This window comes from Aphis gossypii, unplaced genomic scaffold (assembly GCF_020184175.1).
Source record: "Aphis gossypii isolate Hap1 unplaced genomic scaffold, ASM2018417v2 Contig00007, whole genome shotgun sequence".
In the NCBI taxonomy this organism is placed as follows: domain Eukaryota; kingdom Metazoa; phylum Arthropoda; class Insecta; order Hemiptera; family Aphididae; genus Aphis; species Aphis gossypii.
The window spans coordinates 452,360-467,334 of record NW_026082986.1 but is presented as its reverse complement, the minus strand read 5'-3'; the positions used below and the strand labels follow the sequence as shown (position 1 = coordinate 467,334).

At 28.7% G+C, this 14,975-nt stretch overlaps 1 protein-coding gene, 1 long non-coding RNA gene and 1 pseudogene across 3 annotated transcripts; 1 reads left to right on the top strand and 2 right to left on the bottom strand.

Annotated features, from left to right (window-relative positions):
• Positions 1 to 2,083: 2,083 nt before the first annotated feature.
• On the bottom strand, positions 2,084 to 5,658 carry LOC114123018 (uncharacterized). Of its 2 annotated transcripts, XM_050208174.1 has the most exons (5): positions 5,279 to 5,658; positions 5,034 to 5,133; positions 3,081 to 4,363; positions 2,839 to 3,017; positions 2,084 to 2,720 (listed from the first exon to the last, which is right to left on the bottom strand). In XM_050208174.1, the coding sequence occupies exons 2-5, from the start codon at positions 5,122 to 5,124 to the stop codon at positions 2,132 to 2,134; spliced, it is 2,142 nt and encodes a 713-aa protein (XP_050064131.1). In that variant the 5' UTR covers positions 5,125 to 5,133; positions 5,279 to 5,658; the 3' UTR covers positions 2,084 to 2,131. The 2 variants fall into 2 exon arrangements, with proteins under 2 accessions (XP_050064131.1, XP_050064132.1); XM_050208175.1 differs by having other exon boundaries at positions 5,034 to 5,658.
• Positions 5,659 to 12,386: 6,728 nt separating this feature from the next.
• On the top strand, positions 12,387 to 12,925 carry LOC126552982 (uncharacterized). The gene is made up of 3 exons (XR_007606425.1): positions 12,387 to 12,471; positions 12,550 to 12,656; positions 12,742 to 12,925. It is a non-coding gene; the product is annotated as an uncharacterized LOC126552982 (long non-coding RNA).
• An 878-nt stretch (positions 12,926 to 13,803) lies between these two features.
• On the bottom strand, positions 13,804 to 14,545 carry LOC126552980 (uncharacterized; annotated as a pseudogene).
• Between the last annotated feature and the right edge of the window lie 430 nt (positions 14,546 to 14,975).

The window sequence follows — 14,975 nt, the reverse complement described above, 5'->3', positions numbered from 1 at the left end:
TGCCAATCACATACCATTTTTGTCAACGGAACGTTTGAATATTGCCCAAAATATTTCACTCAGTTATTTACAATTCACAGCTTAAAGAACAACTTTTACGTACCTCTAGTATTTTGTTTATTGAAGAATAAAAGTTATGAAACTTATACACAAGCTTTTAAATATATCCAAAATAAATGTAATGAAAAAAATTTGACTTTTAATCCAAAAAATGTAACAGTCGAATTTGAAATTAGTATTCATAATGCTATATTATCTGTTTGGCCTTTTACTAATATCATCGGCTGCCGTTTCCATTTAACTCAGGCGTGGTATCGTAAAATTCAAGAGTTAGGGCTTAGCACAGAATATAAAGAAAACTGGTGGCTTTGAACTACATTTGGATTAACATTTTTAGATCCACAAGAAGTTTCAGAATCATTTGTCGAAGATTTCATGTCTATAATACCAGAAGGGTCAGAATACTGTAAATATGCTGATTATTTAACTGAAAATTATATATCTGAAAATAGTATGTTTCCACCAACAATTTAGTCTAATTTTAGTGCGAGTATATCTAGAACAATAAATAATTGTGAATCATTTCACGCACATTTTAATGAACTATTTTATAAATCACATCCACATATTAATATATATTTTTAAAAATTTTATTTTCTAATTTTAATTTTTAATTCTATTACAACACATGTATTCAAATTAACAGTTGCAACTTAGGTATACAAAAATCTGTAAGATGTAATATAAAAAAACGATTAATAAATACAACAAACGCAATAGAAGAATATGAAAATAAAAAATTTCAAGAATGACGTTCTTAAAAAAAGTGCACTTTGTTGCCCGTTAAAAATGCAAATTCTATATAATATGATTCGAATTTTGATTAATTTGTTATTTACTATTCGGTTTAACGGTGTTCAAAACTAAGACATTTTCATTGACTGTTTTGATTCTCAAAAATCTTGTGAAAGCACCACTTTAATATGCGAATTTTGTAAAATGCTTTCTTATTACACACTAAATTTGTGATACGATTTTACGAATGTATCGTGTAAATTGTAAGCATCAATCTATCATTGTTCAGGCTCTACGTTTATCACTCAGTGAGTTACTCAAGTCATAATATTATAGTAATTCTGCTTACCGTTGCCGTGAGACTCTCTTATGATTATGAGAGCAGTATATTACCATGTAGGCAATCCACACGTGGTGGATTGCGGACCCCGCGAAATGTGTATAAGAAGTTTATAATTTCTAACACTTAAGTTTCAAAGTTATATCATTTTTTTTTTTTTTACTACAGTGGGTAAAATACAATAATGTGCTATCTCGTGGTTTTTGTATTGTTGCCTGTTGGTAAAACAATAAAACTTAGTATAACTTGTTATGTTAGTCTATTGCTGTGAATTTGAAATTTACTGTGGACATTGACTTATTTCGCTAATTCTTTTTTTTGTTGATATGGTTTTAACAAAATATAACAACAGATCTGTAACTATTATCAATCATAATCAATAGCGACATTAATATAGTTTATTTTCTTGCTGAACTGCAGTGACAGTTATACATTGTCTTATACATTTTTGTCTCCATTTTTATATATATAGATTTTTAATTTCTTTTTTACTATGACAACGATTTAAGTTTATATCGCTTCTCCGGTGGAACAACGGCGTAAGTGAAAATGTAATTGTTCTTTAGAAAACGTAATTAAAAATTATTTTGTAATTGTTTGTATTATTTAGGATATAATAAATAGTCTAAAAAGAATAAACGGTCATTGTTATAATGTCAAATTTAGTCTAGTTTAAGATAGTTTTATCGGTTTTGTCAAAACCAATAAACTACCCCTACACAGTTCAAAATTAATAAAAAAAATTGCAATTGTGTCATTGTTCTTCCAAAAAATGCCAAATTTTTAGTATTTTTGACATACAAGATAAAATTAGGAAGTTCTGATTATTTTGTTATAATCACACACTATATTAATTAGGAGTTGTAGAAAAACAAATTCAAGTAATTATTGAAAACTTCAATATTTTTATTCTTTACTTTTGAAAAAAAATTATATTATAATCTGAAACTTAAATATTATTATTATTATTTATAATGTTAATTTACAAATTCAAAATCAAAATAGTGTATTATAAAACGTTTCGTAGTAATTTGGAATTATATTCGATGTTAGTAAGCTTTGTATATCTTTCTTCTTGTTTTCAGCTATTGGAATTTTTGAGTTGTATGCGAGTTTTGTTTTTATACTACCAATATCCTTTGCACCGGAACGTCTTGTTCCTGCTTTTTTCATTTGAGCTTTTTCCCAGGTTATGTCTTTGTAGGAATTCTTGTAGAAACAAACTTCACTGCCCTTCACGAATCTTATAATTTTTATATTTGATATTTTTATTTGCTCACCTTCTGTGTTTTTTTGACAATTGTAACCAATCTCGTCGGTCAACGATTTTAAATCAATAAAATCCTTGAAGCTCAGTTCCTTTACGACAAATGGTTTTCCCGTTTTTTTAGAATTCCTAATTATAGTCACTAATTGATCGGGCACGTATATAGGTCCTGATTTTTTGCTCCTTTTCATAGATTTTTCAATAACACTATGTACTGTATCGCCTTCGTTTTGTGTGTGACCTCGAATAAGGTATTTATGCGTAATGGAATTTATTTGATATTTTTCCACTGCGTATAAATACATGGCATGTACAAACCTGAAACAAATAATATAAGTACATTTTAATAGATTCGGTGAATTATATTGGAATTCTAGCCCGTAAATAAATAAATAAGTCCTAAGAAAATATCACAAAATGATTAAATTTTTTCTACCTATTCTTTTGTTGACCACAACAGTTATCCGAGTAAAATATGATGTCACTTCCAGGACGAGAATTCGCAATTTCTTCGATGAACATAAGAAGACATGAACCTATTTCAATAGCACCTCTTTGTCCTACTCCTTCATGCCAGAAATAACAGATGGTATGATCCTTGATTATTTCTGATACCTACAATAAAAATTAAGCAGTCATAAAAATAGTTTTTAAGAGTTAAAGTAACTATTTACTTACTGTAAAATTAAAACAATTCAATCTTGATTTATAGAAAAAAGCAGAACTCTGCCCAGTAGGTACTGGCATAACTGCTTGTAAATCAAAGGTAGCTAAGACAATGTTAGATCCCATTTCTTTAGCCTTTTCTTTATCATTAGCCTTCTCCGTTCGGCTCAAGTTTTTTTCATCTTGGTGTAGTTGATAGTCGTTTTCCAACTTTGCTTTTTCTTCTGCCGTGGCATTGTTGAACCCTTCACAAAAATCACACTGATCTTTTTTGGGAGAGAAAAATCCAATGTTAAATTCCGTATTAAATATACGAGCATAGCAATCGTAACTCGCTGCAGTTTTTCCATTATCGACTCGCTCTTTTGCATAGTGTCTATGCATTTCAGCAATACACAACCCGCCATCAACGAATTCTCTTGTTGTGTTGGCTCTTTGATAGTGACTTTCGACTCTAGGAATGGAGTTGATGTGTTCTTTTACGGAATTTATTATGTCTAGGTCAGCTCTCGAATGATTGCCATGTTTTCCACGTTTGTCTTCTACAGTTATGCCTGAACCAGAAGTTCTTGATTGAATGACACTGCGAATCGTTCTTTCCGTTATTCCGAAAGTGTTAATCATGTAGGTTTTACATACCCGAATTCGATTTCCTTCAAAAAGCAAATAAAATCCACAGTTTTGCCTTCTGGGAGTTTCTGAAGTAAATATACGACGATATTTGAGTTGGAGGGGCTCAATACATGAAGCTAAGTAATCCCGTTGTCGCTGTAATGACGCCAAACTCCAATATTTATTAAAGAGTTCAATCCTGTATTCGTCAGATACTTTTGATGAGCACTTTAGAATACATCGGTCAGAGCAATTTGGCCCCATAACCTTTTCGTTGACAGTTTTTCCTGTTCTAGAAGTGTAGCTCTTACCAGAATTCTTCAATAATTTGGCTTTTGTTTTTTTCCATTGCTCTGGGTTTCTTGATCTCTTTTTTCCTTTTTTGATAGGTGAAACCGTTATCGGGAGATCGATTGTTTGGAGATCGGTCAACTGGTCAGTGCTTTCACTTTCCGAAGATGTTTCACTTACTGATGGAATATAGTTGTCACTGTCATCCCCAGAAAGATTTTCCTCATTTTCTGAATCATCAACTATTACTTTATAATTCGTCTGTTTTGTCAATCTACGAAGCTTAAGCTTGATTGGTGATTCATTTTGTTCGGCGATACAACACGGTGTTACAGATGATAATGGACTGGACTGCAAATATTGAGCGTCAGTCAAAATCTCGGGAGAATCAGCTAAATAAGAATAAAGCAACAAGCAGTAAGCATAAGCATAAGCATAAAGAACAAAAAAAAAAAATAATAAATAAAAATGGTTATTGGTTAATCGGGAATGTCTATAGTCATAATCAGGCCTGTTGATTAATATAATATATTAATATAAAAGTTTAGTGGTCCAATGTAACACTTTTGAAGGTAGGAACAAAATTATATCTAATTATTATTATTTTTTTTGTTTTTTGTTTAAATTATGATTAAAAATTAAAAATCCGTATTATTTTTATTACTTTGCATTTTTTGAAAATGTTATGTTTAAAAAATAAAATATAAGTGCATATTTTTAGAGCATATTTGTACTTTTTAAGCGCATAAGTGCATGCATATTTAGTACTTTTTAAGTGCATTAAGTTCCGAGCCATAGTCATAATAATATTATTATAATTCAAATTAATAATATTATTACATCATAATTTTAATTAATTAATTAATTTTTACATGATTACTTATAATAATCGTCCTTCATGTAAATCAGTTAATTGACTTTTGCCTCTCCCGGTTATATAGCATACATTTGCATAGCATTTAAATATATTTTATATAAAACCAAAAAGTCAATCAAATGTGCGAACCCTAGGTATAAGCAATTTAGTTGGTTTTAATCTATAAATATGAGGTAGCTACTTACTCTTAGGCGAATTTTCAAGATTCCATACAGAATTTTTCTCAATTTCAGTCTTTTGAGTAGCTAGTTCTATTAATAGCTTTGTTCGTTTCATTATAATAATCTAAAAACATAGTTTACAAAATAAAAATAAAATCGCAGATTGGAAAAAAGCAAAGAAATATTGAGTGAACAATGACAGAAAGAACAATTACACTAAAAAAAAAAAAAAAAAATTTGAAGTCAATAATGACGGAATGTATACTTACGGCGTTGTTCCACTAGATAATGACGAAAAATTAAGTGTTTTTAGATGAAAAATGACGTAACTCTCACTTACGTCGTTGTGGCACCAGGATTAAACAAAAAAGTGTCACAAATAACAATTACGTCGTTGTAGAAATAAAAACAATACACCGCGGTCGGTAGGCGAAACACAACTGATAACAACGTCATTGTTCCATTGGACATGTGATTAAAAACCGGTATTTTCAACAATGACGAAACTGCTCTCTAGCGGTCAATAATAGGTATTATACTTATGTCATTGTTCCATTCGATAAAATGAAATGTTATTGTACTGTTGTCGTACTTATGTCAAAAAGTCAAAAATTTGCACTTATGTCGTTGTTCCACCGGAGAAGCGATATGTCTATTTGCTTGCATTATTAAAAACAACCTTGCTATAACATTTTAAATAAATTATTTATTTTATTTAAATGGTTGCCATTGACTACCAAAAATAATTTAGTTTACTATTTGCTGGACAGATGGCGCTTCTATAATTTCATCACCACCTCGTCATATTTCTCTAACCCGATAACTTTCTCAAATTTTTCGTCCGTAAGAACCTTCACCTGGCAATTACGACCCAAACAAAAAAAGAATGAGCGAAATCGGTCCAGGCGTTGTTGAGTTATGCGCTTACCAACACATTTTGCGATTCATTTTTATATATAAGATGAAAATTATGATCAATTATGAAATAACACACATTTGAAAAGAGACAAGACATGATAATTTAACAATATGGTAACCCTCTTATGTACCTCTAACCTACTCTTATATTAGGTAGCTAATAACAGAATATTAGATAGTACGTATAATACATTATTTATATTGCTGTTATTGTAATTTATTTGCTATAATAGTAATACGGTTTGATTGAATTCATTTTTCTGCGTGTATACAGTTTGACGTATAGACGTGTAATAGATATAGCATTAATAATATAGTATTTTAATATATTAAAAATTGTTATGAGTTATTTGTTATTGTGTACTGAGAAACCAATTGTTCTATGATTTACTTATTAATTATTATTGTCCATATTGACAATATTATTTATTGCTTTTTCTTTTTGATTGTATTTCAACTTCAACTAATGTTAACCGCCAAAACTATACTCTCTCGGAGTCTCGGGAATGGCATATTATTATATGAATGTGATAGTGTGCAACTTTTATAGTTTTTTTATTATTTTTCTATTTAAATTTTAAAGCACATTTAAAAGTGTATGTATTGTTTTAATACAGAAGGTTGACTTTTCAATGACTTGTCATATTGAAGTATTAAAAACTCCGATTTTTGGTATCACGTAAATTTATTGGCAATGAAAAACTATAAAAATATTTGTATGGGATGATATATAATTTGTTCCAAACCGCGGGGCTAGCTTGAGCAAGCGAGCCGCAACGGGTGATGTCAGGGCCTTTAGAGGCGCGACATACAGAATATAACAATTAGGGAAACTAATATCTAAATTTATATAATATAAATGGAAAACGGGTTGTGCACAGTTTTCCACGGTCTTAAGCAAGTCGTGTACAGATTTGCGTTTCTACAGTGAAACCTGAGTAGGCTCACTGTAGTGGGATTGAACTGATGATCCTAAAAAGAACCGTTTTTCATCAGTCGCGATGGTAGATCGACTGTGCGTGCAAAACCGCGTGTAAGAGCCGCTGGTATTGCACGCCAAGTGAAAGGTTTATTATATTCGTCGACAGCCGCCTCAACACTCAAACGTAACTGGTAGATTTATCGCCGTGTTCGTCGGTTGCCGCCTCGTTTCACGAGTGTCTTCGCTGCTTAGTCCAGAGTGGAATTCGTAGAAATCAGTATTATGTTCGTCGTTCGTCGTTGTGTTGACAAATATGTTGACGATGGTGATAATGATTGAATACTGACTTGTTTTGAAAAGTGCCCGGTATATATACTGTGATCCGTACCGACTAGTAAACCACCAGTATGCCGCCGTGCGTGTTTGTGCTTACTGTCGGTACGGATTTCTTCATTCTGGAGTCAATTTTGAACTTACAGCTGTGTATGGGGTGTTGTTATTTTCTTCACTGTGTCCCCTATCCATCGCCGTATTTGGTGAGACTCTGTGATGAATCTAAAGGTTTTAAATTCACCGCTAAATCTCTCGGATGGTATTGTTTTTATATATGCTATGTTGTGATTGGTGGTCCTGAAAAGGACCTTTTTATATGGTGACGGCTACACCGTTACAAGGTCGATAATAATTTATCACTACTCACTAGGTATCTACTAAATTTTGGAATCTGTGCACGCGTGTGGGTGAGACACACGGGTTTAAATGTATTATACACGGCCATTTAAAATAAAAACAAGCCATATTTTTAACCCAAGCTATTTTATTTGTATTTTTTAATTATACTGTATGAGTTAAAAATGTGATTTAATTATTTATTCACGAGATTATGCATATTATATTGATATAAAAATATATCTGTTTATTTTGTATTTATGAAATAAATAAAATTTATTCATAATCAACAAAATAATAAATATTCAATTGTTCACAAAAATTAAAGTTAAAGTTGAAGTTTAACTATGACCAACATAAAACACCAGGGCCCAGGAAGTGACAGTATTGTATCATTGTTGACTAAACAATATACCAATTAGGTAAATTGTTAATAATAATTTTAAATATTGCAAATAGTTCGATGTAAATAAAAGTACTTTGAAAAAAAATACTAATAATAAGTGTTTAATAGTTTGTACATGTTCCAATTACCTATGTATAAAACAAATAATAAAAGATCCAAATAGTTTAATTATTGGTAAATTTCAATCACATTCTGACATTCATTTATTTGGTTTTAAAATAAACTACTTATTACGAGGAACATAGACACATTGTATTCAATTATCAAATATTAACTATAAAAATTAAATTATTTTTTACACACTTAATAAAAAATAATTTGTAAAGTTACGTGATTTTTTAGAATTTTGTCGAAATTTTTACTCGCTATTATTTAAATGCCTATTTAAAAAAAAAAATCATGATTGTGATGGTTGATAACTACTTGAGGTAGGTATCTATTATATATTTATATTCTACAGTTTTTCAACTGATAATTTATACATTTTTAGAAAAAATGGTTCAAGCTTAAAATGTCTATAAACAACTCAAAAAAAAATCTAAATATTTTTTAAAATTTAAAATTTTATTACCTATGTGTAAAAATGCTATTATAAATGTATGGTATACATTTTAAATATCTATGGTTATTATTTGTTTTAAAATTACGACAAAATAACAAAAAAGATTTTGTTGAAAATTAGTTTTGCTTAAAAGTTTTTATTTTTTTTACAATTATTGAGAAAACTTTTTTTTTGTACTATATGGTATTGAAGTTGAAGATTAAAAATTTTTTTACTGATTTAAAATGTGGCAATAGCCAATAGGTGCACTGTAAACTGCAAAAAAAAAAAATAGTAAATACATCATTCTAAAATTAAAAAAACGTTCCAACTCTGTTCAGAATCTAAAATAATTATATTGTTGCGTGCCAATATCAGAGTTTGAATCCTAAGTGTTATTTAGAATGAAAGTTACAACTCAATCTTCGGAGTTAGGAGTGTTCGGAGTTCGGGCTTCCTTATAATATGTGGTGCGTCTCTTGTTTGCATCAACCCGTAGCCTTCTGGGTGTCCTTGTAGTTGTTGTTGCAAATGTGGACCAGAATTTAATAATGTGCAATAACACTATAATTATTATAATATAAAGATGCATTGTGAAGACTAAGTGACCACACTCATAATTGCATTATTATTGCAATATAACAATTGGTGCATTATAAACCCCGTATACCTAATAACGATGCATATCCCAGACAGCAATTCTGTAATTGCATTATTAAATAGATATTGGTTGTCCATTGATAAATTAACATTGCAAATTTAAGATTAGCTGAACTGTAATAACGCAAAAATAAAATAAAAGAAAAAAGAAGTATAAAAATTATAAATATAAATATTTTTATGATATAAATATAATTATAGGGAGTAGAATAGTTGTTTAAATAAAAGTAAGGCAAACATAAAGGACACAAGCCTTGAATGAATACCTTATATATATATACATAAGTTATTAGTTATTTTAAGTTATTTTGACTTGTGAGGTACCTATGTTAAATTATTAGTTATTATTTTAAATTTGCGTGATTACCTTCCTCCTGATCGTCGGAAGGCTCTCGAGGTCGTGATTCGAGAACGATCAAGTATACCGTTGGTAAAATATTTGTGGATTATTAATTCATTAAATTCTAATAAATTAATAAATAAAATGTGACACCTATATAAAATTGTAACTATACAGATATCGATGCTCATACACCTTATCTTATTCGTAGCTGTCTGAAAACGCAGTTGACGTTATGAGGACGGAAAAAATTATTTTATATACTCAAAAAGAAATAACGGAATGATTAATTTCATTTGAAAGGAGGAAATGGTACAGTTGTCGCTCGTAGGATCTTTCGAGTGTGTATTGGGTATATTTTTGGGTGCTCCTGCACTTGTCTAATCGAATGGTGCTCGTGCACTTATTGCCATGAAGGGTACTCACTACTCATGCACTGATGAGAGGAGACGACTTGGTCAAGCCCATCAGAACCACCGGCGGCCCGATCAAAGGTGTCGGCGTCTCCAAAGAAAATTGTATTGTTCTTTGGCGACAGAGACCCTGATTGTACTGCCTCTTATCTCCGGCGGCACATGAAAGAGATTGTATGTGTTGCGCCGTACCGTTATAATCCCGTATAGTGTCCAATATGTGATTAGATCATGTACATCGTTCCATTCATCAGTGACTTGATTTATTGGGGTTTTTTTTTTGGGTTTATTACATGCGTGCGACAACTTTACCGTTATTTATTTTATTGCCTGAAAAAATACATTTACAATTATGATATGTGATATGTGAAAGCGAGCATATCATTACAGAACATTGTATCATTATTTCATTTTTAAATCAAAAATGTATAATATATTCCCGTAATATTGTCTTCATATTTATTATTTAACTAGCTGAACCCGTGCACTTCGTAGCCCGTTAAAAATCCTACCTTTTATATGTCTCAAACTGTGTGTTAAATTCGTTGGATTTCTGTATGTCTATTAGTTTGTTCTTTATGTATTCCTAAACAGTAGGACAAATTGCGACGAAATTTGGTACAGAGATGTATTAGATTTATGGGCAGAAGATAAGCTAAATTAAAAAGTAATTGGCCCAACCCCGGGAGATGCTCAAATAGAAACTTTGAAATTTACGGTGGAAAGTTTTGTCTATAGATGGTTAGGCATGATTTTCCATGGCAACAAACCAAGGACAGACAGACATATTATATGAAACTAATAGCAACCATCTATATAAATAAAAATTTCCATCGTAAATCTCAAAATGTCTGTCGATTTATGCTCCTTGCGAAATTCAAAAAAATCAGTAGTAGTTTTGGCTGTACGTTGATTCCACTTTCGTTGCCCGTTAAAAATCGTACCTCTTCAATGAATAAAAATACCAACTATAATTACATATTTGTGTATCACCTCCCCGTCACCGTACTCTAGATTTTTAATTTTGCAATTTTTTTTCCTACCCATGTTATATTCGAGGCAAAAAATTCTCCTGAACAGAACCGTCACCCTGGTGTTAGGGCGGTGTGAATAAAAAATAATTAAATAAAACATATACAGGGTGTCCCACAGAGATCTGACAAATGAAATAACTTTTGATCTAATTAATATTTTTAAAAAATTTCTTTTAAATATAATTTATAGACGATTGCGCTACATTTTTATTATCATTTTTTTATTTTTTATTTTTTTATACCGAAAATAAAAAACTTAAAAATTTATAAAAAAAATTTCCAAAGTATTCAAAATAGCCAATTTGTAAATCTGATTTTCAGAAAAATTTACATGGTAAAAACATTTATTTAAGTCAAGTGGCTGATTTTTTACAATTTTTAAATATCAATAGTCTCGTTAATAATTTACTATCTAGTTTATGATAGAAACATTATAATTTCAAAAAATATAAATTATTTTAAAATTATTTTGTATGTACATTTTTAAATAGGTGCATATTCAAATCTAACTATTTTTTTATTGTATTTATTATAATTTATAATAATAAGTTGTGTACTGGTATATAAACTATATTAATACAATAATACCCGCAATTATTGATTAAATAATTCATGTGTTTATTACCAGAAATGTATAATACTTTTTACAATTAATTTTAGCGTTTATACTTTTAATTTTAAATAATCCGTTTGTAGAATACGGTTAATTCAAAACGCAGTAATAGAACAATAGAAGACGCTTTAAGCGTTTACTGTTCACACTTGCTTGCGGTATTGCGTAGCGTAATCGCGGTGGCAGTATAAATCTGTGTCGTTACTCGTTAGTGAGTTATTACCCGTCCATAACCTGTTTAACCCAAAAAAAAATCGTCCCCACCCATAACTTACACAGTTAAACAATATTATTCTATGACACAACACAATGATAATCACAGAATATGTCCAATTTAAAAGACGTTGATTAACCCCTAATCTTGACCCATTGTTGATCAATAATAAAAGATATTACTATCACAGATTACCAAAGTTAGGTAATAATTTATAACCTTAGTAGTTCGTGCTTAAAATAATAGTGATAAATGATAAGATACCATGTGGTTGTTTGTTGATAATTTGATAATTATTAAAATGATAACGCTCGTGTTAGTTCTTCGTAATTTTTATATGACAGTTAAAACAAAAAGTTAAACTAAATTTAAATACGCATCTAATTATTTCATTATTTCAATCAAGTTGATATTTTTAAGTCATTGTAATTAGTGCGTTTGAATTTTTGTCATCTGGTTTAGTTTACTATACATATCTTGGTGTCTAGCTTATTTTAATATACTAAATTAACTAAATAAAAATAATAATTCACCATTCAAATGATAGTAGTTTTTAAAAAATATGTTTTTGGTTATTTTATGAAAAATATGTAGAATATTGATTTATTATAAACATTACTATAGTAAAGATTACAAGTTTAATTAATTGGTTATTTTTAATACATTGTGTCATTACAATGACTGAGGATTTATTGTCCGTTACTGACTGTCAAAAAAGTCTATGTATAAAATGTAAGTATTAATAATTTGATTATACTATATATTTATTAATATATTACATATTATTTAAATTGTTTATCTTGTATGTAGTTCCATAAATATGATCCAATTACTACAAGTAACATAATGTTTGATGTGCCGCAACATACATGTCAAAAAAAAAAAAAAAAAATCAAATAGAAAGTCTTACCTCAAATGTAAATATAACTGAATAAGATCTTTTCATTCTAATATTAATAGATATTATTAATTAATATTTTATCATTTTATTTTATCTTATAGGTAAAAAGTAGCTTTCAAAATGAATTTCGTGATTCAAAATATATACCTACAACATTGATGATCACACAATATCTTGTATGTTCAAGTATTAACATACATATAGTATGTAGTCTATATACACTACTATACTGTCTCTACAATCCTCTACAGTTTTATGTGTTGGAAAATCATCAATTTATGTACCAATGGATAAATTATGTATTTATATTTAAATTAATAGTATGAATTGTATGATTAAATTCATTAAATTATTTTAAAAAAAAATTGTATAGGTCTTATAATTAGAATATTAGGAATACTGAGAAAAATCAAAAATTTTATAAAGTGTTAAGCAAAGAAAGGTGACCTATTTTAAATTCAAAAAATATGAGACTTATGGTCGTAAACTTCTAGGTTATAGAGACCTTTTATTTGGTTCTGAAATATAATTATTTTTCACAATTTAAAAAAAAATTAAATTTATTTCTATCTCCGTCACTAATGAGGTGAATTATAAACAGATAATTAATTTTTTTTTTGAAGTAATGATTGATTTTGTTTAGTAACTATGAGTTTTTAGATTATACACAAATACTCTGCTTACGCAATCCGTTAAGTATAAATTCTAATGATTTTTAGTTAACTAAGTGAATTTAGTCGGTATTTCAGAAATAAAATGATTTTACTACATTTGTATCTTAACAGCAATCCTTGGCGTGCACATCTTTATACCGTGGACATAGGTTTCCTTCAATAATTAATAAACTATACTACAATACTAATAACTAGTAAGCATAAGGTATATTAAATGTCTGAACATGCCTACTACAGTCAGTTACATTATATTTGATGCTTTTTTTTTTGAATATAGTATGTATATTTTTATATTTTTTATATGTTTAAAACAATTAAATCAAACAAAAATAATTTCAACCTACAATCTCTTGATTGGTTATTACAATAATTTAATTAATTAAAAGTTAACCATCACAGATATTGATTTGTGCAAGTTTGTTAATATTGCTGTTAAGATACTAAAAGATAAAGAAATTGATATTTAATAATTATTATAATAGGGTTTTTTAATTTAAATTATAACAAATGATATGACGTACAACAAACATATTATATATTGTTACGGCCAACATTTAGGTTGCTGGTAATGAATTACCTGTCCTTTTTTACGGTCTTGAGTTGGGCATCTCGGCGTGTTCTTAAATATAAAAATATAAGACATTAATTAGTCATGTACCTATAATAAATTATTAAAAAAGATAAATAGTAAAAAAAAAAAACATTAATATTACTTTATTTTTTTTGTCTTCCCAATAGACAAATCTAGCTTTGGCTTTTCTTATAAGGTACTGATCTTCTACAGTTTGCTCTCCAATCTTGATGCCATTTAAAATGTCCAAAAATTTACTATGTTGGGACACCACCATTCAGTACAATTCTAATAAAATACAAATTATAAACTTGATATCAAAATCATTTTAAATGAATATAATACATCATTTATTTTCAATGCGTCTGAGCTTATACTGCTTGGCTCATCTTGTACACTTAATTTTTTCATTTTTGAACAGACAAGTTTTTCAATAAATGAAATCTTGGATTCAAGTGGCTGTAAATCATCTAATTTTACATAATTACTCATACTAGATGAGGGGGAATTATGTAAAATTTGTTGCTCCTGAATGTAAATAATTTTAATTTAGTATTATGTGTTGGATATTTTGTTTATTTGTGTATTTTATTATTTATTAAATTTATTTTTACCAATTTCTTTTCAATATCTATTGCGGTTTTATCATTCACCTCAACAGTGACCAATTTTTGTTTAAGTAATTCCTATAAAAATAACACTTAGCATATTTTTTTAAATAATTTTCTTACATGTACTTACAATGTCCTTCTCTAAACTCTCACATTTTGTTTTTGAGTACAGACTATAACAAATATTGTAATTTATATTATAACTGCTGTGTATTTATAAAATTATAATGTTATACCTATAATTAGGGTTAGGATGTTTATGCACTAAAAAACAGATAAATATGCATAAAAAATAAAGAAATGTGAAAAAAAATGCAATATAAATATAATATGTTTAGAAATAAATTGAATTATTAATAAAAAATCAACAAATTGTGTCAGTAAAAAAAATAAAAAAAATTTGCAAAATCATAAACATCATAACCCTACCTATAGTTATACATATTTTACTATTATTTATTAATAACTGAAAGTATTAA